General features: G+C 32.2%; 3 protein-coding genes across 4 annotated transcripts; 1 reads left to right on the top strand and 2 right to left on the bottom strand.

Annotated features, from left to right (window-relative positions):
- Window positions 1-214: 214 nt before the first annotated feature.
- Window positions 215-1,441, bottom strand: LOC120075697 (uncharacterized). The gene has a single exon (XM_039029315.2). It carries the CDS (start codon window positions 1,173-1,175, stop codon window positions 471-473), a length of 705 nt encoding a protein of 234 aa, XP_038885243.1. The 5' UTR covers window positions 1,176-1,441; the 3' UTR covers window positions 215-470.
- A 12,421-nt stretch (window positions 1,442-13,862) lies between these two features.
- Window positions 13,863-19,407, top strand: PFC1 (Ribosomal RNA adenine dimethylase family protein). Of its 2 annotated transcripts, none has more exons than XM_039022212.2 (10): window positions 13,863-14,187; window positions 14,866-15,015; window positions 15,366-15,422; window positions 15,926-16,024; window positions 16,571-16,666; window positions 16,931-17,015; window positions 17,926-17,978; window positions 18,286-18,369; window positions 18,678-18,788; window positions 18,871-19,407. In XM_039022212.2, the coding sequence occupies exons 1-10, from the start codon at window positions 13,939-13,941 to the stop codon at window positions 18,934-18,936; spliced, it is 1,050 nt and encodes a 349-aa protein (XP_038878140.1). In that variant the 5' UTR covers window positions 13,863-13,938; the 3' UTR covers window positions 18,937-19,407. The 2 variants fall into 2 exon arrangements, with proteins under 2 accessions (XP_038878140.1, XP_090173375.1); XM_090317249.1 differs by having other exon boundaries at window positions 13,870-14,187; window positions 14,416-15,015.
- A 1,920-nt stretch (window positions 19,408-21,327) lies between these two features.
- On the bottom strand, window positions 21,328-24,407 carry LOC120071419 (Protein kinase superfamily protein). The gene is made up of 9 exons (XM_039023697.2): window positions 24,103-24,407; window positions 23,401-23,554; window positions 23,230-23,320; window positions 23,017-23,091; window positions 22,838-22,926; window positions 22,617-22,735; window positions 22,112-22,252; window positions 21,759-21,835; window positions 21,328-21,636 (listed from the first exon to the last, which is right to left on the bottom strand). Exons 1-9 carry the CDS (start codon window positions 24,200-24,202, stop codon window positions 21,490-21,492), a joined length of 993 nt encoding a protein of 330 aa, XP_038879625.1. The 5' UTR covers window positions 24,203-24,407; the 3' UTR covers window positions 21,328-21,489.
- Between the last annotated feature and the right edge of the window lie 351 nt (window positions 24,408-24,758).

The following is a 24,758-nucleotide window of genomic DNA, read 5'->3' as shown; positions in this document are numbered from 1 at the left end:
ATTTCATAATTTCATTTGTTTTCAATCGATCTGAAGTTGAACGTGCAAAATCTTATTTCTCTAAAAACGAATGATTGTTATATCAACCAGTGAAATCAATCACTACATAGTAGAAAATAACAAACATTCTCAACAACTAAATTTCTATAGCATTTTCACGACGTTATTTATAGACCGATACTTCATTTTCATCATCTAAAGGTCAAGGGTGCAAGACTTGTAATGTGCAAATCTTTTACTCCTTGGTTCAAATAATATACACATAGTTTTAACTTCCATCATCTTATCCAATCTCGAACAAAGAAATTAACAAAGACTGATACTTGGTGTAAAAACTTCAAATAATCTCTCGAATCCCATTTTTTTTCTGACAATATGTGGAGTTTTGAAATCGAACCGCGTACAAATTTATACTAGTTAAGCTAGACTCGAGTTTGTACCAATCCCAATTTAATTTTCTTATGAAAAATTTAACATTCACCATAGCTAGGTGACCCACTAAAAGTTGGAGGTACAACCACAGAAGAAGAAACCCTAAACCTCTTACTCTTCAAACCTTCATTACAATAATCATCTTCCAACATTCGATCTACCCACCAATCTCCGGTGGCCTCTGACCCATCGGAACTGAAACCCAGTTGCCGGAATCCATCGCCATCGCTGCTATCCCACGAACCGGGCTGATCGGTTTCTATGTGGGGTACAATTATGCTCGGCTGTACAGCAGCTTTATCAATGACCGTCAAATCCGCCATTGTTGCCGATTGATAGCTTCTGAAATTGAAAATATTCCCAAAAGTGAACCGATCGCTCACTCTGTTTTTCAACGATTTGCTCTGTTGGCTCGTTCTCGCAATAATACTCTGCAGATTCTTGCTCAATTTCGCTTTCAACACGCCGATGTCGGCAAATTTTGAACCGGTCGCCGGAGACACGAAATTGGTCCTCGCGTTTTCGCCGCGAAGAGCAATGGCGGCCTCGTCGTAGGCTCTAGCGGCTTCCTCCGGTGTGTCGTAAGTGCCCAACCAGAGGCGAACTCTCTGAGAAGAGTCTTTTATTTCCGCTACCCACCGGCCGGACGGCCGCTGCCGGACTCCGACGAACCGTCGTGCCGAAGATTTAGATATGCAGCGGGAGACTGCGGCGGATCTGTTGGTTTCTCTACCGGCGGCCATGAGAAAAATTGTGGGATTAATTTCTTTCCTTTTTTTTTTTTGGGTTTAATTTCTTTGGTGTTTGAAGAAGAAGAAGAAGGGTTTTGAAGGGTTTTATATTCACGAAAAGTTGTGGATCTTTTGGTGGGCTTATACCCATCTCGATCAATTTAGTGTTAGGTTTTGTTTGGTTTTTGGATCTTTATTTATTCTAATGAGTTACAAAATAGACTTAGTATTTGTACTTGTACAACTTCGGGGTCATTTATGATTTAAAACCACCATTTTCTAAGTAGGTTATTGTGTGATTCAACCTTCGATTTTAAAAAAAGTAATATATGTCAATTATTATCGGGATATATTTGTGTTAGCAAGAACTACAAATGTTCAAAAAATTTGATGACTCGAAAAACCAATCAACTCAACCCAACCCGTTCGGTATGAACTCTCTTGGGTTGGGTTTGGTTCAAATAAATTAAAATTTTATGAGTTCAGTTGGTTTATGTGTCACCTAAAATAACCCATACATATACTTATATTTATTTGAGTTTTCTTTAATTTCATCAGTTTTTTAGATAATTTATTATTCAACAACTTTTTTTTTTTTTTGCACTTTGAAAAAAAATTATACATTATATAAATTCAAATTGATTTGTTAATCTTAATTTATATATGAAAATAGTTATATCGATTTTTTACGTATTAACATTTTACTTCATTTTATAAAATAAAAAAAAAATACTTCATTTTATAAAAAAAATTTAAATAAATGATCCAAGTAACCCGAATCAACCCAATCTAAATGTTTCATGGCTGGGTTCGGTTGGGTTCATTTTTTAACGAGGGTTATTTGGGTTGAAGAAATTTCCCGAACAATTAGTTGAATCTAAAAGGTCTTTCAATCCAATCTAACTCAACTCAACCCAACCAATGAACACATCTAGCAAAAACCAAGTAGTTTCTTCACTAGACAGTTTAGTCTTTATGTTTTAAAATTGGTAACAAATCATTTAGTTCTAAATTTAAAATTGGCTAAATATATATTTTAGTCCATCATCTTTGAAAATTTTAATTTAGTCTATTATATTTTAATATCATTGAATTATAGTTTTTATAAGAAAATATTAATGAATTGGCTTCTGATAGATATCGACCAAATATATGATGAATTCTTAAATTAAGATATATAATGAATTCATACATGCTCAAATCTCAATACATAATGAATTCTTATAAATTTGTAGGAGATTTTTCTTCTGAACGTCGACCAAATATGCTTTTTAAATTTCTTTATGCTCGATTAGTATCGTGTTATCTATGTTAATTTTAACCCTTTCCAATAGTGGAAATAAAAAAATATAAATAATAAGGATTACCTGATAGTTATACTAAATTGTTATTAAAGATTAAACAATGTTACTAAAGTTGGCTCGATAGTATTGTAGATGAAAGCATCATTGATTCGGATGGAAGAAATTTTGGAGAAAAAAATCATAAACTTATATGTGTGAACGACGATTGATGTCAAACGAACTCATTATCAACTAACCGATCCAGAGTCTCGAGAGAGCGATTGATTGAAGGATTGATTTTTAAAATGATACTCTTTAGAAGAAAATAAACTAGAAACGAAATGGAACAACCACCAAGCTGCTCGCCTGAAGAAGACAATAAGCAACGAAAGGTGAAGATTGGATTTTTCCTAAACCTACTTTAATTCTTATATATAATATTATTCGGTAGCTAAATGGATATTGATTCCCTCAATAATTTACGTTTTTTTAATACAAATAATATGGATTTAATTAATTTTAAAATCAACGGTTACAAATCGAGATGTTATTTTAATTAAATAATAATATTCATATAAAATGCAATTTACAAATGTTTGTTTATAAGAATTTTATCACTAACATCTCGTTTTTTTAAAAAAAATAAATAAATAAGAAGTTTATCAACACTATTTTCACATCTAAATTTCTTCTTTTATTATTTACTTTTCATCAATTGTTCAAGTCAAATTTTGAGAACTAAAAAAAAAGTAGTTTTCAGAATTTTTTTTAAAAAAAAAAAAATTGGCCAAAAATTCAGCCATTATACTTGAGAAAAATGTGGATGAAATAGATTTAATTTTTAAAAACAAAAAATTAAAAAATTAAATGGTTATCAAACGAGACCTAAGTGATATACATTTTATATATGTAATCAAATGTATGATTATGATAATAATAATATTATTATATTATGTGGGTGAAAGTTTTTGTTAATTAGTATTTTAAAAAAGCTTGTGTCTTTCCCTTAAAAAAATGGTTTGTCTCACTAATCTTTACATAAGTGTAGTGTATGAATTTGAATATACTTAACACTTCATTATTATATGGGTTAATATGTTAACGCAATCCGTTTTTCATAATGTAGGTATAACTGAAAAAACAAAATATTTGGTATGAAAGAAAAACAATGCACTTACCAAAGGTGATGTTAAATGGAGAAAATTGTATAGACAATCTCTTTGCGGGAGCTCAAGTGAAAATTAACCACAAGTTTAAAAATCAATTAATTTTGACCATTTGTTAATGTCAACACCACGTGAAATTACACTTTAATCTCTTAGTGTAATTCTTCCTTATTCTTTTATGCGTTATTTTTCTTCCGCTTCTTCTTTCGTTTTCGATTGGTTATGTATCTTCTTCATCATCGAGTTTTTTTCCCCATTTTCGTTCCTTTTTTCTTCGTTTTTCTTCTTCTTCTTCTTTATGCGTTTTTCTTCTTTCTCCTATTTTATCTCTACATTTTTCTTCTACCCTTTTTATGGATTTTTTTCTTAGACCCTCATCTTCTATCTAAGGAGCAAGATCAAGAAGCGCAAAGTGAGATCGAGAAGCAACATCGAGAAATGAGAGGAAGAATCGAGAATCAAGCAAGGAGAATTGAAGGAAAGTGTTGAGGAAAAAAAATTGAAGACGCGAGATGAATGAGCTAGAAGCAAGAAGCGAAAAACAAGATCAAGTTTTTTTTTCCAGTTCATTCGCATGTTGAATTGGTAATTTTATAGTCCGATGACGTCAGCAGGAGGCCAAATCATTTGATTTCAAATGGTGGACCAACTTTTATTCGCACACCTAAAAAAGGTCATCCGAAAATCTCTAAATGTACTATTGTGTAACACTAATTTTCTCATGTAACGACCAACTAAACTTACATCATTTCCAAACATAAAAGCGTATCAAAATGCAATTAATCAATGTTAAATAATCAAAATTAATTAATGATTTAGATATATCATTGTAAATGTTTTCTCCCTAATGGTTTGCGGGTTTGCGTTTATTTGTTGATTTTATTTTGGTCTTATTTTGTTGACTTTATTTTGGTTTTGTTGCTCTGTCTTTATTTGTGCTCGGTTACTTCTCAGATGGTGTGATCCCCTTGTTGTTGTATAATAATATCATCTATTCTAAAATAAAAATAATAATAAAAAAAATAAAGCCTCATTTAGATAAATGGTATGTTTTATGAAATGTTAAAACTAACCATTTTTTTCAGCCATCGATTTATTAATTGGACCGCTACTACAAAATTAAAGAGATATATTTGACAATAGTTTCTTTAGTGACTCTTTTTCTTAGTTCAATTACTCTATAAATAATTTAATTATCTAAGTAACAAATTTAATCTTTTTAATAACAAAATATAGTTTAAAAAGTTGTCGATATTTTACTTTAAAAAAGAAAAAAGAAAAAGAAAAACTCAATAACTCCTGTGTAAAAGACAAACTTTGAAATCTTTATTTATTTTTGGACAATTTGCAAAAACTACTCATCAAGTATATAAGATTAAGTTCAAGAATAATGTAATTTTTTAAAATAGTGATAAAAATAAGGTATCGAGAAAAAAAAAATAAAAAATAAAATGGTTGAATAAATAAATTATAGAAATAAGGTTGAAGATCAAACTATTGACAAAAATAAGGTGAGTTTGGTCGTGATAAAAATTTTGCACCCGATACACGATTTTCATTAATCATGTCACCACCAATGTGGCTACTATGAGTCCAAAATCATGGACCTCGTCTACGAGTTATTTATGACCCCTTCGTTCTTTGGTGAAGGAATTGGAATGTGAAAATAAAGGAGAAGAAATATAGAATATGGGATATTATAATTGTAATTAATTAAATGAGAAAATGAATGATGAATTTTATGAAGAGGCAGTTGTCGATATTGAAATATTAAAATAAAGAGGTTGACCGTTGTAGTCTTGTAGACATTGGGATATGAAAATTTTAATTGATTAAATGTGGAAAAAAATGGGCAATTTTGGGGAGATTTTTTAGGGTGGAAAAAAAGAGAGAAGAAAATAAGAAGAAAGAGAGAACAACAAAAAGAAAGAGGAGAAGAAGAAAGAGAAAGCGAGTCCACTCTTAGAGATTTTTGGGGATCATACCCGTAAAGGGAGGCGGATTTTGGAGATATTTTTAGGGAGTGGAGGAAATCTGGTACACATGTATCCTTATTGGAAAAATTTGAAGCCACGTGGAGTTTAATTGTGGATCAGGAATATGATTTTAGATAAATCGTGTATCCCGTACACATTTTCTTATAATCGTATAGCAGATCCACGATTTTTCAACCCTGTTTCTATCAATATTTTTCTTTCAATTCTATTTTTGTTATTATTTATTAAAAAAAAAAAGGTGTGATGGTAGTTACAATTACACTCTCAAAATTTTAATTGTAAAAATTGATTCTCAAACTTATGCAAATATTAAAATTAGACAGTCAAATTTACAATAATTGTAGAAATTGGTTCCAACCCGGTAAAAATTGAACCCTTAAACATATACTACAGTTATATAAGTTTGAGCGTTCGATTTTAATACTTATAAGTTTGAGATCTCAAATTCTATAATTGAAAGTTAATAGTATAACTAGAAATTACTATCGTACTTCAAAGGTGGTTTATGCATTTCTCCATTTCTTTTCTTTTTTTTTTTTATTTTGACATATACGTGTGTTAGCTAGAAACGGAGTTTTTTTAAAATATATATATAATATATATTGTGATTAGGAAAATAATTTAGGGAAATACAAGGGTTCTAAAACTATTTAGAAATCTATGGTTGTTTTGGAGTTTTCGAGGTGGGGACTTTTTGTAAAATATTTTGTCTGAGGGTTCAACCCTCGACCTATTGAAAATTAAAGAAGAGACCGAGGGTTTGACCCTCAACCTAAAGGAAATTGAGAAAATGATGAGGGTTCAACCCTTGACCTGTCAAAAATTAAAGAAGATGTCGAAGGTTTGACCCTCGACCTAAAGGAAATTGAGAAAAGGACGAGGGTTCAACCCTCGACCTGTCGAAAATTAAAGAAGATGTTGAGAGTTGGAAATTAAAGGAAGATGACAAAATTTGAAGAAGAGGTCGAGGGTTCTAGAAAATTAAAGAAGAAGCCCTCGACCTAAAGGAAATTAAAGAATCATTTAGTAATTATACATGATTGTACACAATCGTTTAGTAAATTACTATGCGATCGTTTAATAATTCTTTATTAACATAACAATAGATGCAAACTTCCGGAAAGAACAAGTGAATGATGAACAACTTCTTTATTAGACGATAGGAATCAAACAAGATTAATTGGTCGCTTACGAGACGTTAAACGATCGTTTACAATCTATCCACGATCTCTCAATATGACTAAACGATCACTTACTAAATCCTCTGTGATCGGTCACAAACTCCTACACAATCTCTTAACTATTACTATTACAGACCGCCTTCCATAACCTATACGATCGCATACCTTTTACTATACGATCGTCTATCAAATGTTACACAATCGCTGAGCTTTACTGCACGATCGCCTAGTGGCAGTAGATGATGAGCGGCATGCTACGATGGCTTCTCCACGATAGTGTCTGCTGAACTCCCACTCTCAATAGCTCTCTTTTCTCACTACACGATCGCCCACAAACTCCTATACAATCGCTTAGCTATTACAATTAGATGATCACCTTCTCAAAACCTATACGATCGCCTACCTTTTACTCTACGATTGTCTACCAAATGTTACACGATCGCCTAATAGAAGTAGACGACGAGTGGCATGCTGCGATGGCCTCTCCAAGACAGCGTCTTCCGAACTCCCACTATTGAGAGCTCTCTTTCCTCACTACACGATCGCCCACAAACTCCTATACGATCACTTAGCTATTACAATTAGACGATCGCCTACCTTTTACTATACGATCGTCTACCAAGTGCTACACGATCGCTGAGCTTTACTGCACGATTGCCTAGTAGAAGTACAAGCTGCGATGGCCTATCCAGAACAGCGTTTTCTGAACTCCCACTCTTGAGAGCTCTCTTTCCTCACTACATGATTGCCCACAAACTCTTATACGATCACTTAGCTATTACAATTAGACAATCGCCTTCTCAAAACCTATACGATCACCTACCTTTTACTATACGATCATTTACCAAGTGCTACAATATCGTTGAGCTTTACTGCACGATCGCCTAGTGGAAGTACACGATGAGCAGCACGCTGCGATGGCCTTTCAAGGACAGCGTCTTCTGAACTCCCACTCTCGATAGCTCTCTTTCCTCACCACACAATCGCCCACAAACTCCTACATGATCGATCGCTTAGCTATTACAATTAGACGACCGCCTTCTAAAAACCTATACAATCGCCTACCTTTTACTATACGATCGTCTACCAAGTGCTATACGATCGCTGAGCTTTACTACACGATCGCCTAGTGGAAGTACATGATGAGCGGCACGCTGCGATGGTCTCTCCATGATAGCGTCTTATGAAATCCCACTCTCGATAGCTATCTTTCCTCACTACACAAACTACTACATGAGTTTATCTATTATAATTAGATGTTGCGATGGCTTTAAAACGAATCCAAATCTCTACAGAGCGCATCAGAGTGATTTGAATCGTCGACTTATTTTAAAACGAATCTGAATCTCTGCAGCGTGTCAGCGTCTCGTCCCGTCCCATCCATATTATTTTCCCAATGCCGAACCCGTGGGTCAAGTTTTGAAAACTCGACCTTTAAGCTTATAATCCCCCTCCTCTCCTAACATTTCCTCACATTTTCTCACTGCCTTCGTTCTCTCATTCTCACTGTCGCCTTTCATTTTCTCACGTTTTCTCACTACCTTGAGAAATAAATATTTTCAAATAGTTAGGGATTGAGAAATAATTATTTTTTTTTATTATATATTCATTTTTTTATTATAATTTATTGTATATTCATCTTTTTATTGTAATCTATAAAGTTGTACATTATTCTTTTAATTTAGAAATAAATACTTATTTTATCATGTATATTTAATTAAGTGTAGATACTTTTATTGTATATTCAATTTTTTAATTATAATTTATAAAGTTGTATGTTATTTTTTCAATTAAGTTGTACATTATTTAATTGAGAAATAAATATTTTTTAAATTGAGAAATAAATATATATTTTTTTCCTTTCGAATCATGGTTTTAAACCCATGACCTGTTGATCCCGATGTTTGTGCGAACAGAGATTGTTTTACTGGAGAAATATCTTGTAAACGTCGAGAGATAGTTCTCCAGCGCACTATCCCACTCCATCCTCAAATACTACCCCTACTCCGCATATATGGATTCTATGAGGTTGCCATATTGGGATTTACTTAGTTTGACTGACATCTGATCACGACCTTGGTCATGAGACGCATACATTTCACATGTCTATTGGATAGTGCACTATCACTTTACAAGACATATAAGTGTTTTCGGGGTTAGCTGTTGACGGTGAGTCAGTCATCGAAGTGATGTACGATGACTGGTCACAAGTTTGTCAACTGTACCTTGGTGTGACCCCACCTGCCGATAAAATTAAAGGATCGATGTTAAGTTTGATATGGTTAGGAACACAATTCTGTGAGTTCGCAGATGATGCAGATGAGGAAACTGTCATAAGATATGCGCGAGCATATATATTACAAATGATGGGTGGAAGTCTGATTTTCGACAAATTAAGTCATTTTGTTTACTTGATGTTCCTGCCACTATTAGCTAACCTCTATGATGTGGGGCAGTATTCGTGGGGTGAAGCATGTTTGGCATGGTTGTATAGACAACTATGCAAAGCAACAATACCTGAGGTTCGTGAGATAGTTTGGCCTCTCATACTTTTGCAACTATGGGCTTGTGAGCGATTTCCAACAATGGCTCCACAGCTACAACATGTCAATGACTCTCAGTTAGCTAGACGAGCCTACGATTCTCGGTATGTTATTTTAATTTAATTTAATTTTTATATCATTGATCTAGTTAATTTAGAATCTAAATGATCAATTTAAAAATTTAGGTGGAGAGACAAATTTTGTGTGACTAGGACAGCCACACGTGTATTTAGCCGGTACAGATACATGTTTGATTTGCTTCAACCTGATCAGGTACACTAACACTTTACCAAATTGATTATTTTATACACATTTTTATTGTATTTGTCTTTAATGTTCTCCAATAAAATATTTTGTGTTTCAGGTTATTTGTGAGCCGTACAAAATTATTATGCATACTTTGCCCAATTTATGTACGAATGGTCAAAACATATGGCGGACGATGAGTCATTTCGTATGTTTTCACATTGGTGAGTGGCATCTTCCTGACAGGGTGATGAGACAATTCGGTTTTCAGTAAGATGTCCCATCGCCTTGTAATACTGAACCCCTACTGCATGATATCGACTTAAGGACTGTAAATTGGTCCCAAAAAGTTGCACATTGGCAGTGCAATGGCACTATCGTGCAAGGTTTATTGCAATGAGGGTTTCTATTGAACAGTTTGACAGGGATCTCACTCAATACTACATTCACTGGTATAATAATATCACAAGGCGCTACGTCACTCGTTCGGGAGCAGCTGTGGATCATCTAATAAATGAATGAATATTATCTAATTATTTTATAATTCACATATATTGAACAACAGTAGACTCCGTGATGTTGCGAATGATCTGAACCAGGTTCTTGCTATATATAGTGACAATCAAAGCTACAGAGGAGATACATTATATGTACAATATACTTATTGTTCCTCCATCAACTCCTAGACATAGAGGACATGTTCGGGAAGAGGATGAGTTTGATGAGGTTGCCTATAATGTGGAATAGTTGCCCCCTGTGATGTAGACACAGAGTCAAGCTAATTATGTTAGTCCGATGATGATGATGTCAGCATTTGATTCAGGACATCATGACTCAGAGGCTGGTCCTTAGTCCTTCGTCTTCATACGTGCATGGGCATGATCGGGCTTGTGGAGAACATAATGAATATTTATATTATGAAACGCCTGCAAAGGTAACAGAGCAACATCAAGAAGAACCAGAGAAACCTCAAGTTTGAAGTTGATGATGACAACCAGCTCGAAATCGACGACGTCCGCCTTGTGATACACATTGATTTTTGTAATTATTTTTATATAAATGAGATATTTTAATTTACATTTTTTTTTTGTTAATTTGTTATTTTCAGAGTTAAGTTAAATAGAATAATAAAATATTTTTAAAAATTATTTTTATAAAATGGAAAATTTAACAAAAGGTAAAGGTCGAATATTGAAAATTCGACCTTGGTTGGTCGAATTTTCAACACTCAGACCTTTAAAAAAAAGACAACCATATTTTTGTAAATAGTTTCAAAACTACAATATTTTTATAAATTTTTTTTAAAACTACCTTATTATTTTAATTTTCCCGCTAGAAACTCTAGAATATGAAAGCAATGTAACTAAATGGCTTGGCTTGGCTCAGCTCGGCTAGGCTCGGTAGGTTGAAATATACTACACAAGGAAGCCGACAGAAAACGGGCCGTTCGATTTTTGTCGGCTTGCAAAAACTGAGCGTTAAATTAGAAATAAAAAAATCCGGCAAGATTAAGTTTAATTATAAATTAAAATAATTAATGAAAATGACAATAGATTAATATTTGGAATATAGCAATTGGATGGAGAATTATACTTTTTTGTGGGCTCCAGAACTGCGTCGTTTTGATTGGTTCTATTTCGATTTGGATAGGGAAATCACTTTGGGAAACCATCTCAACTTGCTTTGGAGATTGGACTCTTCATTAATCAAATCTTTAATTAAGATTAACATTTAATAATAATAATAATATATTATTATTATTATTATTATTATTATTATTATTATTATATCTACTTTAAAATGAAAAGGCAAACTATGGATCTTTCATTTGGTAGTTCAATTTAATGGTGTATGTCGTTTAGTTCAAACTTGATTAATTTTTCTTAAAATTTTGATTATTATCTTTAAGTGTTCGATTAGTCTAAATAATTCCATTTTATATTTAGTGGGTTTTGGATAGGTATCATTAAAAAAAATATGGAAGCATATAATAGCTAAATTAAAATTAGATTGCTACTACATAAAAATAAAAATATACATCATGATTAAAACAAAAACAGTAAAAGAGTGAGGCACTTCTAATAGTTTACCAAAATCCAACTTAACTTTCATAAACATATCGACTTGTACCGTCTATTATGATATACTTGGATAATCATCGTGTGAGACTTATGACTTTATCAATTAAATCCCTAACTTTCCTAAGTCAATCATTTTAGACTCTCGATTAAGATTTCATTTGAAAATGTCCATGCATCAATTCTAATCGTCAATTTTGTTAATTTGGCATTTGAATAAGTTTACACACGTGTGATAATTGAATGTATGGACATATTTCAATTGTAATCATAATGATGTTTAATTGTTTCACTTATAACTATTTAGAGGTTTAATTGAAACACATGTATATTTCACCTAATGTTTTTTAAACTAAGATCGAAGAAAATTGTAAAATGATACCGTTATTAGTTTACAGTTTAAATTGATAGAACAACAAAGTTCATGGGTGTAAATTGATTTTTTCTCTAATTTTTATTGAGATTTGAATCTTCGACCTGATGAAAGTTAATATATGACAATTATTGTTAAACTAGGTTTATACTAGCAATTTTAAAACGACTATCGACGTCTTATTCATTGAATCATGTCGGAATTTACATTAAATTATGACATATAAATTTTATGTTGATTGACATATATCTGGCAACATTTGAGTTGTTGTGTTAATAGGGCAAAATAATTTAAAGGCCAAAGCATCAAAGGAGCTTTTAAGTGAGCATTATGATTTATCCATATCAATTAAGGTTAAGACAAGCATGTTACCCATTGAGTCAACTAATTACTTCACTCAATGGTATTGTCTTTTAATAATTGGTGGCTTTCATTTGTAATTATCTCACTAACGATGAAATCAATAGACGATTCCATTCTAATTAATTTATATACATACATATATAAACTCAGTTATACACTAATAAATAGGAACTATTCAATATTATTTATTTTAATTGCATAAAAAATATTAAATATTCACCGAGTTTAGAAACATACGATATAATTACAACAGAAAACGACAAATGAAGTCAGTCCAACTCCAATTATCATTTTAAAAATCGATGATTTTTCTATAATGACTGAAATAAAAGGAAAAAAAAAAAAACTCATAAAAAAGTGATTACAAAGTCTATCTTTGTTTTTTCCTTTTTCGATTTTAAATTTTGGTATCGTTTCATAACTTTTTGATTTTTGTAAATTAAGCTCATAAATGTTACTCCCAACTATGAACTTATTTATTTTGTTATCTAGTTTTAGGGTTATTTTCAAATTAAAGTCGAGTTTTTAAAAAATACCAAATAATATTTTTTTATAAGATCCTTTTCCTCTAAAAAAAAAAGTCATTAAATAGAAAATACGAAATCCATTAAGATATGATAAGAAAAAAGGTCAAATTTCAAAAATAAAAACAGAATAGTAAACAAAGTCTAGACAATTCAAGTTGGAAAACTAAAATCTAATATATATATATAAATTAAAATCTCAAGCTTTTATAAATGAACTAATTTCGAACTTTTAGTTAAGATTTCGTTTGAAAAATGTAATGCAAAATTATCACATGTATTAAACTTAAATAAATGAAATAAATGTTAGAATACAGTGAGAGCGATGGTGGCTTTCATGATCCATACAAATGGTTTTTCATATTCTCATATTTCTCTTTTTCTTTTTACATAGAAATAAATGTACACCAAGTTTTTTTTTATTTTTTTATTACCATGATGTTGGAAGAAAAATAATGTCAATTAGATAAATTTTAGTGATATAAAATTTTAAATTACAAATTTGATTCTTATGATTTGTATGGAGTAACAATTTAGTCTCCATAATTTTAAAAATTAAACTTTAATCTGTCACAAAATTTAAGAATATAAATGGATTAAAATATAGTTGTTACTTTCTTGCTCTGTATTATTTATTGTTATTATTACTTTTTGCGAAGGATGATATGTATATTTCTTCGTAAACTCTCTATATTGTATTTAGAAAAATGAATGTTTTCAAATATAGGAAAACGAGTCAATTTATTAAAAAATATAGTAAAATATCACTGTCTATCCGTGATAAACATTGATAGCATTGATACTAACAGATATCTATCAGTATATGGATAGATAGTGATATTTTGTTATATTTAAAAATATTTTCAACAATTTTACTATTTAAAAAAAATATTTTTTTCTAAAAAAATATAATGTTAATATATATAATTTTTCGTGGCATTAACCAAAGAACATATTTTCATAAATTCGGAGATACTTTTATCCACGTTCGTTCGGATTGGGAGTTGCGGAGAGTGAGAAAATGGCGGCACCGCCACTTCCAAATCTCTTCCTCCCGCCATTTTCACCCACGAGCTATAGACTGAGCCCTAATTCCTATTTTTCGGCTAGTACTGCCACTGCCACTGCCGGCGCACGGCGGGCGACTCCGTTCGTTGCTTGTTCTTCTGCAACAGCGAGAGTTGGAGAAGGAGTCAATCCAGATGATTATCATTCCACACTAAGAGCTCTCAATTCCAAAGGCCGCACGCCCAGAAAATCTCTCGGCCAGGTCCGTTCCCCAACACCGTGTTTATCTGATTATCTTCTAGTCATTGAAGTAATTTATGATGCTAATTTCGTTAAGCTGCGTTTGAATTACTGGGAAATTTGGGGGAAATTGGGAAATGTATAAGATAATCAGTAATTTCCATGTTATAAATTGTGCGGAAGTCTCAATATGATACTGAGAGAGGGAGATTATATATAATATATCATTCGATTATATGTTGGAATGCAGGAGGCAGCCTTTCTTCTGGATAGCATTTGGTAATTGAGAGTACGCCGAGTATCTGGATAATTTTGGGGAGATTTATTCTCTGCGCATTGATGCTTTTCTTCACATAAATCCTTAGGGAATGATTTTTTATTTATTTATTTTTTGATAACTGGTATTGAGGTTCATTTCTTACATTATGTTCATAGGCCATCTTACTAGTCCCCATAAAAGGTCCGCCTACCCAAAGCTTGGGAGACAGTGAGATTTTAAGTTAATTTTTAAATATGGGGATTGAACATAGGACATTGGAGGGTTTATTAGGAATTAATTTAATGTATTAAAAACTGTAAATGGCATCGACAAGTTTGATTATCCTTTCTCAAATAGAAGTAGCGGTTGGTTGGATTGGACAAAGTTAGATTTTGCCTATAAATTCCTTCCTTCACACGTTGGCATCTTCTATGCTTGCAGCATTATATGTTGAACTCTTCAATTAACGAGCAGCTGGCTGCTGCAGCTAATGTTAAAGAGGGCGATGTGGTTTTAGAAATTGGGCCTGGAACTGGGTCGTTAACCAATGTCCTCATTAGTGCAGGTGCTACAGTGCTTGCAGTTGAGAAGGTTAGTTTTCTTTTTCTGACTTATGATCAGTGATTTCTGTCAGATATCAATCCTTGGATCCAGATGGGAAAAAATGTGTATCAGTTTACGAGGCAAATAGCACTTACTATAACATATACTCTATTTTCTTGTCTACAAGAATTCAAATCTAGGAATGTTTGAATCTTTGTTCAAATGCTATACTATATCGATTGCTTGACCTGTTAAGTCTTTTAAAGGATCCTGTCAGTGTCCACAATGAAAACAAGAACTTGAAGTTTTGGTTCTCAGATGCAAGTTTTGATTTTACTCTGACTATCAACTCCGACATCTCCCATCTTTCTTATTTTGGATACACTGTTCGAGTACAGGATTCATATATGGCTGCTCTAGTAGATGAAAGATTTGCTAACACAAACAGATTGAAGGTAAGTTATATTGTATTTTTTCTCCCTTTCGTGATTTAGTAGGTTTGCCGATCAAATTTCTTTGAGTACTAAAACATCTTACTTATTAAGAAGATCACTCCTATAAGTTGGTATTTCATTTTCTTGTTAATTTTTCTCACATTTAAGTCAATCAAGAAAGCTACCGGTAAGATGACCGGCCATGTAACTAGTCACTCTTTTATGCAACACCCGAAGTTGCATCATTGAATATTCCCCATTCACCAAGCACCCTCTTAAGATTCATTTTTGATATCACTAGAAAATGTTTCTTCAAAAGAAAAAAAAAAGGTTATCATTAAGAAATGCTTCTTATAGGTTGCTAGGTGCCAGGAATAATATATTTGTCACTTTTTACTTTAGCTCTATGTTTATTACGAGCATTTTTTTGGAAGTTGCTTGATGCATAGGTGGTCAATATAAATTTTGCCATGTTTAATCTTACAGTGTAGACAATGTTGTACTATTCCAACTGGAACATGCAGGTTCTGAACGAGGACTTTGTTAAATGTCATGTGAGCTCACATATGATGTCGTTGCTCAAAAGTATTGAGTTGTCTGATTCAAGATCACAACCTGCTAAAGTGAGTACATCTACTAGATATGCTTCTTAACTTGTCACATTTGCTTATAATGTGTCAGAATATGGCCAGTGCAATAACCATTTTCTGTTGTTGATGTGAGTACATCTACTAGATATGCTTCTTAACTTGTCACATTTGCTTATGATGTGTCAGAACATGGCCAGTGCAATAACCATTTTCTGTTGTTGATGTGAGTACATCTACTAGATATGCTTCTTAACTTGTCACATTTGCTTATAATGTGTCAGAACATGGCCAGTGCAATAACCATTTTCTGTTGTTGATGTTGGTGTTGGTGTTTTTTATTTATTTATGTAATGGTTCACAAGTTCTTGCATATTCTTAGATAATTTCAAGAAGCAGTGGTTAAGCTCCACATCTCTTAATGGTGGCATGATGTTTTTGTTTTGATCATAAAGTGTTTGTGATGTTTGTATACGTTGTTTGGGAAACTCAAGTCCGTTCTAGTTTATTCTTCAAATAGTGTATCCATTTGAAGTGAACTATTTTATTCTAAATTAGCTTACTTGAATTTCTTGTCTGCAGGTAGTCTCCAACATACCTTTCAATATAAGTACAGATATAATTAAACAACTTCTTCCAATGGGAGACATTTTCTCAGAAGTTGTTCTTTTACTTCAGGTATTATTTCTTACCTTTGGAGAATAATTTCCAAATATGATTGGGACTTTCTTGTTTGTGGTTAATGCTTTTTATCTTATTATTTTTACAAACCTATTTTTGTCATTGAAAGAAAGAAAGAGAGAGAGAGAGAGAAAAAACAGGGAGAGAGAGAAAAGAGAAAAAAAAAGGGGGGGAAAAAACTTAAAACTTCCAAGTTCCAATTTAGCTACGTATTGTCAGTGTCTTTTCTATAGGGAGACTGATTTATATTTAAACTATCAGGAGGAGGCAGCTCTACGCTTAGTGGAAACATCTCTGAGGACATCCGAATATCGACCCATCAATGTATTTGTGAACTTTTATTCAGGTATCCTACCAGTTGTACTCTTTCCATATTGTTCAGAATTTTGTGTATCTCATCCATATGTGTTTCAAAATTTATGAATGCATTAAGAGCTCCATCAAGTAAATATGAAAATATATTTAATATCATATAACAAGAAAATACTCAAGAACAGGGAATAAACTCTAGAACAATCAAATATGAAAATATATTTAGAATTTTACTATAAAATCATAGAAAAGTAGTAAGATAACCACTAGCCTTTCGAGAAGGCTAAACTCTTCTAAATTCCCAATAAGGAAATCACCACAAAATTCTTCACACTTTTCTTCCACTCCCACTCCCTCTTGCCCTAACATATTTACTAGCTATTTACTATTAAGCTTACTAATACTAATACCAATAATCCCAATATTATCCTAACTAGGGGCCTTACACTCTATTTTGTAAAAGTAACTATTTTAATGATTGATTACTTGATTCAAATTATCAAACCTTAACAACCTATGTAATACATTGTTTTATCGCATAATCTTATCGAAGTTGATTGTTTGGGCTTGTATCAGGTATCTCCATATTGTACTCTTTGGATTATTTCATTTATCAATTAAATGTTTCTTATCAAAAAAAAAAAAAAAATCTTACTAAAGTTGGAAACATTTTTTTTCACTCTTTTTTCTTTTTTGGCAGGTCATAATGATTAACGTATACAAAAATCCAAGAGTTCAGATTCAACTAGAAAACTGAAGGAGACAAATTATGATTCAAATTTGTTGAAACAGAGTTGAACTATATTAGACTTGGATGAAAAATAAAATAAGTTGCCCCTAACTATTGCATGGATAAACAAATAACCAACTACATGTATCTATGTTCAATGCTTATCATTTTTTATGAAGTTATATATAAAATTTCTCTTACATTTCCTTCGTAGGTCCTGAATTGAAATTTAAAGTTCCGAGGACAAACTTTTTTCCTCAGCCTAATGTAAGTGATCTATAATTTGTGAGATATCATTTCTTTTCTAATTGTTTTTCTCTTCATTTTTCTATAAGTATCCCTCAAATAATCACCAAAGTCCTTAACATCTTTAATAGCCTCTTCTTTCTACATTTTTCAGCCACCTGAAACATGAATGAAAATAATAGAAAAAGAAAAAGGATAATGAAACTTCAACTTAGAGAACTTTTGGACACATGGAATTACTTCCAAGTCCAACCCCATTCGTAACTTTATTCTTCACTCACACAGAGAGTTTGAAAACTGATATTTTCTTTTATTTACGATTTTACAGGTTGACGCAGCTGTTGTATCTTTCAAGCTGAAGCAATCTGCAGACTATCCGGCAGTTTCATCCACCAAAAGTTTCTTCTCAATGGTTATATATTTTGCTCTTAATCCATACATATTCCTTTTAACTATTGTGAAAAACTTGGCTCAACCAAAAACTGTCTTTGCGAAAAACCAAATTATATCATTTGCCTCAGTCACTGCATTTGCATAGAAGAGTACCCACAGCATACGTTGCTATGGTATAGTATGACTGTATACACACTTCACGTTTTCAAATTTCACACTTCTAAAATTAAATTAGTGAGCCACCAAATTTGGTACCGCATATTGGTTTCTTCCTTAGCGTATTTTCTACTGTCTTTTGACACGCCTTGGATTGTTAATGGATTATAGGTTAACTCAGCATTCAATGGAAAGCGTAAAATGTTGAGAAAATCTCTTCAACACATATGCACATCCCTTGAGATAGAAAGAGCTTTAAAAGATTCTAGCCTTCCCGCAACTGTAAGGCATATTATATCTCCTGCCAATCTTTTGTTTCCTCATTATCTGTTAACTGGTTTCTTTATATTTCATTTGTTTGCAGTCAAGACCGGAGGAGCTAAGCTTAGATGATTTTGTTAGGTTGCACAATTTGATAGTGGAACAGTAGTTCCTGAGGCATTAACTTGAAAGGATGATCAACTCAAGTTCCTGCAGGATGGCTGTACTTCCTACTTTGGAAACCATCACTAATCAACTATCTAAGAAACGCTTAATTGGTGGCTCTGTATATGAGGTCGTAAGGATGGTATCTGTATAAGGAATGCTCATTCATCGTTTTTACGCTAACATAAAAGAAGAAAGGAAAGAAAGTGAAGGGTGGAACATGAGAAGTCAACTGGGAAGGAAGCGTCCACAGCAGCTCCAGGAGAAGTATCAATGGAAGCTAGGTAAGCGAAAAGAGAAGGGGGGATTCTTCTAATTTCTATTATTTCCCTCTTTTAGTGGTAATTTATATGAGCAACTTTGTTGTTACTGTTCATTTTAGGATGAAATAAACTCTTTTAGTTGTATCTTGTATGTAACTGAACTTTAGTGTTGGAAAGGATAGAAATCAGCGAGTTGAAAGTTGAATCATGCATCCCTTCATCTTGTTGCTCAATTCATCTATAGCCTGTTCATTTTTGACACACGAGTGCTTGATATGTGAACTAATACGTACTCTTGAGAGGTCATTTCAAGGGCCTTGGTGTTTCAGATTGTTGAGACTCAAATATTTAATAGTTTAATTATCGGACAGTGGACTTTATGTTGGGAGCTATATAGAAATAATTTTGAACACATTGACATATGGTGGTATTAGTTCGATAGTACTTAAGGTGCGTGTAATGTTTGAGACATTTAAAATATTTACGACAAAATTTAAACTTTAATTGAATTTATTTATCGAAATTGTGTATTTCTTGTTTTAAGTTAATTTACAATGTAAATGACTTGTGATAGATGTGGTAGAAAATTTTGAATATTTAACAAGAAATATAGAAAGATTGAAAAAATTAAAAATATGTGGATGAATAAAATTAAAGTATAAAATTTTAAATTTGGAGACAATAATACTATTTTATCAGAGAAAATTAGTTTATGAACTTTTAAAACTCTATTTTGACACGATCCAATGATCCAATGTTTTTCTTTTACAAATAATGAAAATTTTATTTCATTCCTTTTTAATTTAATCACTCTGATATAAGAAACCATATTTTTGACATGGAATTTGAGCCAATAAGTTGTATTTTATTTATTCTATAAAATGATAGTGTATAATTTCTATGAAATAGTATAATATTGAAAGAAAAAAAAAGAGATACAAAAACAAAAATTTTGTTTTTGTTATTATGTTTGTTTGTTAGATAAGTAATATGTAAAAAACTGGAAAAGAAAAAGATTTAAAAAAAAACCAAATGGTACAAATAAAATTATTTTAAAGAAAAAAAACTTTTTGGTACCTAGGTTTTGAGTATAGTTTCTATTTAATTTCTAAATTTCAAAATGTTACACATTTAATCATTAATTTTTGAATTTGATTTCAATATAGTCTCCAAGTTTCAAAATGTTACAATTTTACCTTTTGACATTTAAGTTCTGCTTCAATTTGATCTCTATGTTTCATGATTAACACTTTTAAGAAAAATTCTTATAAATAAAAAAATCCCAAAAATATTTACATTTTATAACAAAAAGTTCCAAAAGTGCTTTGTACTTTTTGAATTTTTTGATATAAAATGTAAATATTTTTAAATATTTTTAAATATTTTTTATATTTAAAAAACCCCACTTTTAAACTCAATTATTCACTAAATACTCATTTTTTCGTATTTAGTATTAATTTATGTTAATAAATTAAAAATCATTAAAAGAATTATAATTAATTAAATTTCACTATTTTTTTTTTCACTTTTGGAATTAAATTCAAGATTTCACTTCATAATTATTTTTAATTAATCAATAGATATTGATGTCAACAATTGAAAGTGAGCATATAATGAAATTTGAGGTTAAAAATATAAAATCTTGAAACATAAGAACTAAATTAAAACAAAACTCAAAACTCCAATCTCAAAGATAAAATTATAACATATTGAAACTTAGAGACTAAATTAAAACAAAACTCAAAACTTGAGAACCAAATTAGTAACATTTGAAAACTTAAGAACCAAATAGAAATTGGACCAAAATATTTAAAATATAGGTGTGAATGCAAATTGTATAAACGCCTATTTTCCCATCTCTCCTCTCGCCACCCTTCCATTATTTTTCCTTCTCTTCTCCAAAAAAAATGACACAAATAACTAAAGGAATGGTATAATCGGCATTTATGAAAAAATAAAGAGCGAAATAGAGAGAAAAAAAATTCTCCTCGTACAGCACCTTTTAGATATAGAGATTGATATTGCATGTGTGATCATTGTAGTTTAATGTCTTAATTATGTACACCTCATACATGAACTTAAAACTATTAGATTGAATTAAAACAAACAAGATTATATATGGAAGTAGGTAATTAGAGAAACGGCTTATCTTTAAGCTTTCAGCTGCCATGCATTGAGAATTATACAGAGAAGTTGAGGAATGGGATACATATTCTATACAGCTCTAACAACAACAGGCAGCACCAAAATTGACTATGAACCACCAAACAAACCTCACTTGAGAAAAATCAGGTCTAAGCCTGTAATGTCCGCAGATAATCATCGATTATCGACATGGCAGATGAACGGTACCCGGAACCAAAGAGATTATAATGATTCAGGTAATGATACAACAGATAAAGATCTCTCCTCTTCTCAAACCCACGTTGCTTGGGCATAACCTGGACAAAATGACCAAACATAAATGTAAGAACTAGTTAGCAAAGGAATTAAAGGTGGGAAGTAGACAATTGACAAATAAAGAGGAATCAGCCATCAGGAGGACATTAACTTGGAATAATACCTTGAAATAAGCATCATAGAAAGATCCTCCAAACCCAGCACACCATGACATTCCAAATTCTGCTTCATTGTGTCCATCTGAAAAATGTAGCCTTAGAAACCAAACACTTGCTAACATAAATGATTTCTTTGGATAGAAATTTAAAACAAAAGGGCAGGGGAAAGAAATCCTAAAAACCCATTCGAATAAGAGGTAGGAGCGTTTCGACTTTGATTCATCTACCCCTAAGATCTACCATGTATGCTTCTACTTCTACTTCCGAAGGGATCGATTTCAATTTAACTTATCTTTTTGCATACAACCATTACTTGCTTAATTGCAAATGCATGAAGCATGAGGAAAGTTGAACTTACAATAGCATGCTGGGTCGAGTATAACAGGCTCTCCATTCTTATCAGAGCTGATATTTCCACTCCATAAGTCCCCGTGTAGCAAACATGGTTCGATTGTGACATTATCAAACAGAGGTCCAATACTTTTTGCCAGCCTTTGTCCTGTTAAATGCAAAAGCTACATGAAGCATTCTCATTGCACCACAATTTTCAATCAGAAAGACAGCCAAGGGCAGCTGTCTATACAGAGAATAACCCCATAGTTCTTCATCTTCACATGATGATAACAAATTACTAAATCCTGTAATATCTATTTGACTACCAAATCTTCTAAAGAAATCAAGGGTTATATTACCCCTTTTAGAGTCCATTACTAACTATGAAGTACATGGAAGAACATAATAGCCCTTTATCACTCAAAACTAAAAATTAGTGCTATTCTCTAAAAGTTAGAGAAGTGGTTATACTTATATTCTTGAATGTCTACCAAACCAAATTAGTGCTATTCTCCCAAATCAAAGTTCACCTTTCTCATAAATCGTTCTATCGCCATACTGGTCAAGCGCTAGCCTCAGCTGAAATCCCAATCTTTCTTCCGCATAAAACTGTACCCAATCTGATGACCAAGTGTTCATTTGTGGAGTACTAGGAACATTACAATTAGAATGAGAACTCACTTAGATAACTCCGCTTCAATTGCTAAGAATGGTACTTATCTCTGACCAATGCATCTACTTGAAACACTACCTGCCAATGGTGTTGTTGATATCAAAACCAAAGCCCTTATCAGATTTTCCAGCTTTGTGCATTTCAGCAAGCTTTCTTCCCAGCTCAGACTGAGGCCAGTGTAAAGGGTAAATTTAGAAGTTCTGTCGCCATCTTTATCATATTGATACCGATGAAAAAGAGGATGGTCAATTTCTCACCTGGTTGCCTCTGGAGGAACCAAATTCAATAAATTCCATAATGATATATGAACCACCAGAAGGTAAGGATCCGAACTGTAACGAGTAAAATAAGGTCAGTTCATATTTCTAGTCAAACAATGGATGAATGAAGTACAACTTTATGGAAGAACAGTGACTGGACTGAGTAATGAAGTATAACTTTTCTTTTCCCAGAACTGAAAATCACCAAACCTTGAATGGTTTAGGAACACGGATAGTTTGAGTTTCGTACATTGCACTTAAACCAAGAGCCTCAGCTTCAAACATTGAGGGTCCAATGCTCCTGAGTAAGTTTCATAACTGCTCATAATTTCTTTTACTTCTTTTTATCATCTGTCAACTATAAGAACCCAGAGTTCTTACCTATTCCTTTTCACAAAAAAAGACCCTGCATCGGTGTCGTAACGATTTGCCTGGTTGATGCAACCACCACCAACTGGGCTAATTTTTGTTATCTGTGTTGCCTTTCCTTCAGAAAGAATCCATTCTTTTATAGGATCATCACCCATTGCTGCAACTGAAACGATTGAAAATGATAAACTCAATCAACTCAGCTCACCTAGAAAGTTCATTAATATCAAATTTCTGCAGTGCAAGCATGGAGTTCAGAGAATAACCTTTAAATTCCACCAGACACAAAGATCATCTGAAATTGAATAATTGAAAACTTCCACAGACAGAAGGCAAGAGCAATTAAAAGCAGTATTAGAGTATAGATAACAGTATCGGCAACTGAAATTTACAATAATCCAAAGAAACCCAGATATAAACTGGGAATTTCTAATATCCTAAAAACATCAAAAAAAAAAAAAAAAAAAAGTCTCAAACAACATAAGAAAAGCATCAATAACATAACACAATGGGAATGCACAAGGCTACAAGGCCACCCCAGAGGCCTCATATGACAAAGAAAACAAGCCCTTCAAACTCAAATTTAGAATGAAAGAACACAAGATAAGAGGTATGGCGATTAAACCGCGAAATTGAAAGAAAACCGGAAAATGGAGAAAACAGTGAAGTAGGTGTGCAGCTAACAGTGTAAATTATGTTGAGAATTGAACTCACCGGAAAGTGGTCGGCGTTTGACGGAGGAAGGAGGAGGAGGGCGAAGCAGAGAAGGGAAAGAGGAGGAGGGGAAGTAATTGAGACACAGGTGTGCCGCCATTATCTTTTTGGAGGACGGCACACGAGAAGAGGAAGACGGTGCACGGTGTTGCGTTACTTTGAAGCTCTGTGTGGATGGGAAACTGTTGAATCAACGCCGTATTCACCTCCAAAATCTGGGCCGTCCTTTTTTCCCCCTTTAATAACAAAATCATTCTTTTTATAATTTCTACGTGTTACAAATTTAGGCTAATGTTGTTAAACATATTTAAATTGAATATATTAAAACAACCTTTAAAAACACATTAGTTTCACGTAGATTCTCCTAAAATAGCTACAGTTTTTAGTTTTCAATTTTATATATATTTTTTATATACTTATCTATTTCTCAAACAATCAAATCTATTTTCTATTTTTTATGAGTTAAATCCATCCTTTTGTATATATACCATATATATATATTTTTAAATACAACTATGTTTTTTAATATTTAAAAGTTAATCTATAACAAACAAAATTTATCAAGTTAAACAATTATTTAAAATTTAAAATTATGTTTTTTTTTTAAAAAAAATTATTCTAAATCTATTTTAATTATTATATTCAAAATGAGATGT

Source organism: Benincasa hispida, chromosome 1 (assembly GCF_027475165.1).
Source record: "Benincasa hispida cultivar pf3 chromosome 1, pf3_genome.v1.1, whole genome shotgun sequence".
Lineage (NCBI taxonomy): Eukaryota > Viridiplantae > Streptophyta > Magnoliopsida > Cucurbitales > Cucurbitaceae > Benincasa > Benincasa hispida.
This window is presented reverse-complemented; position numbering and strand designations above follow the sequence as displayed.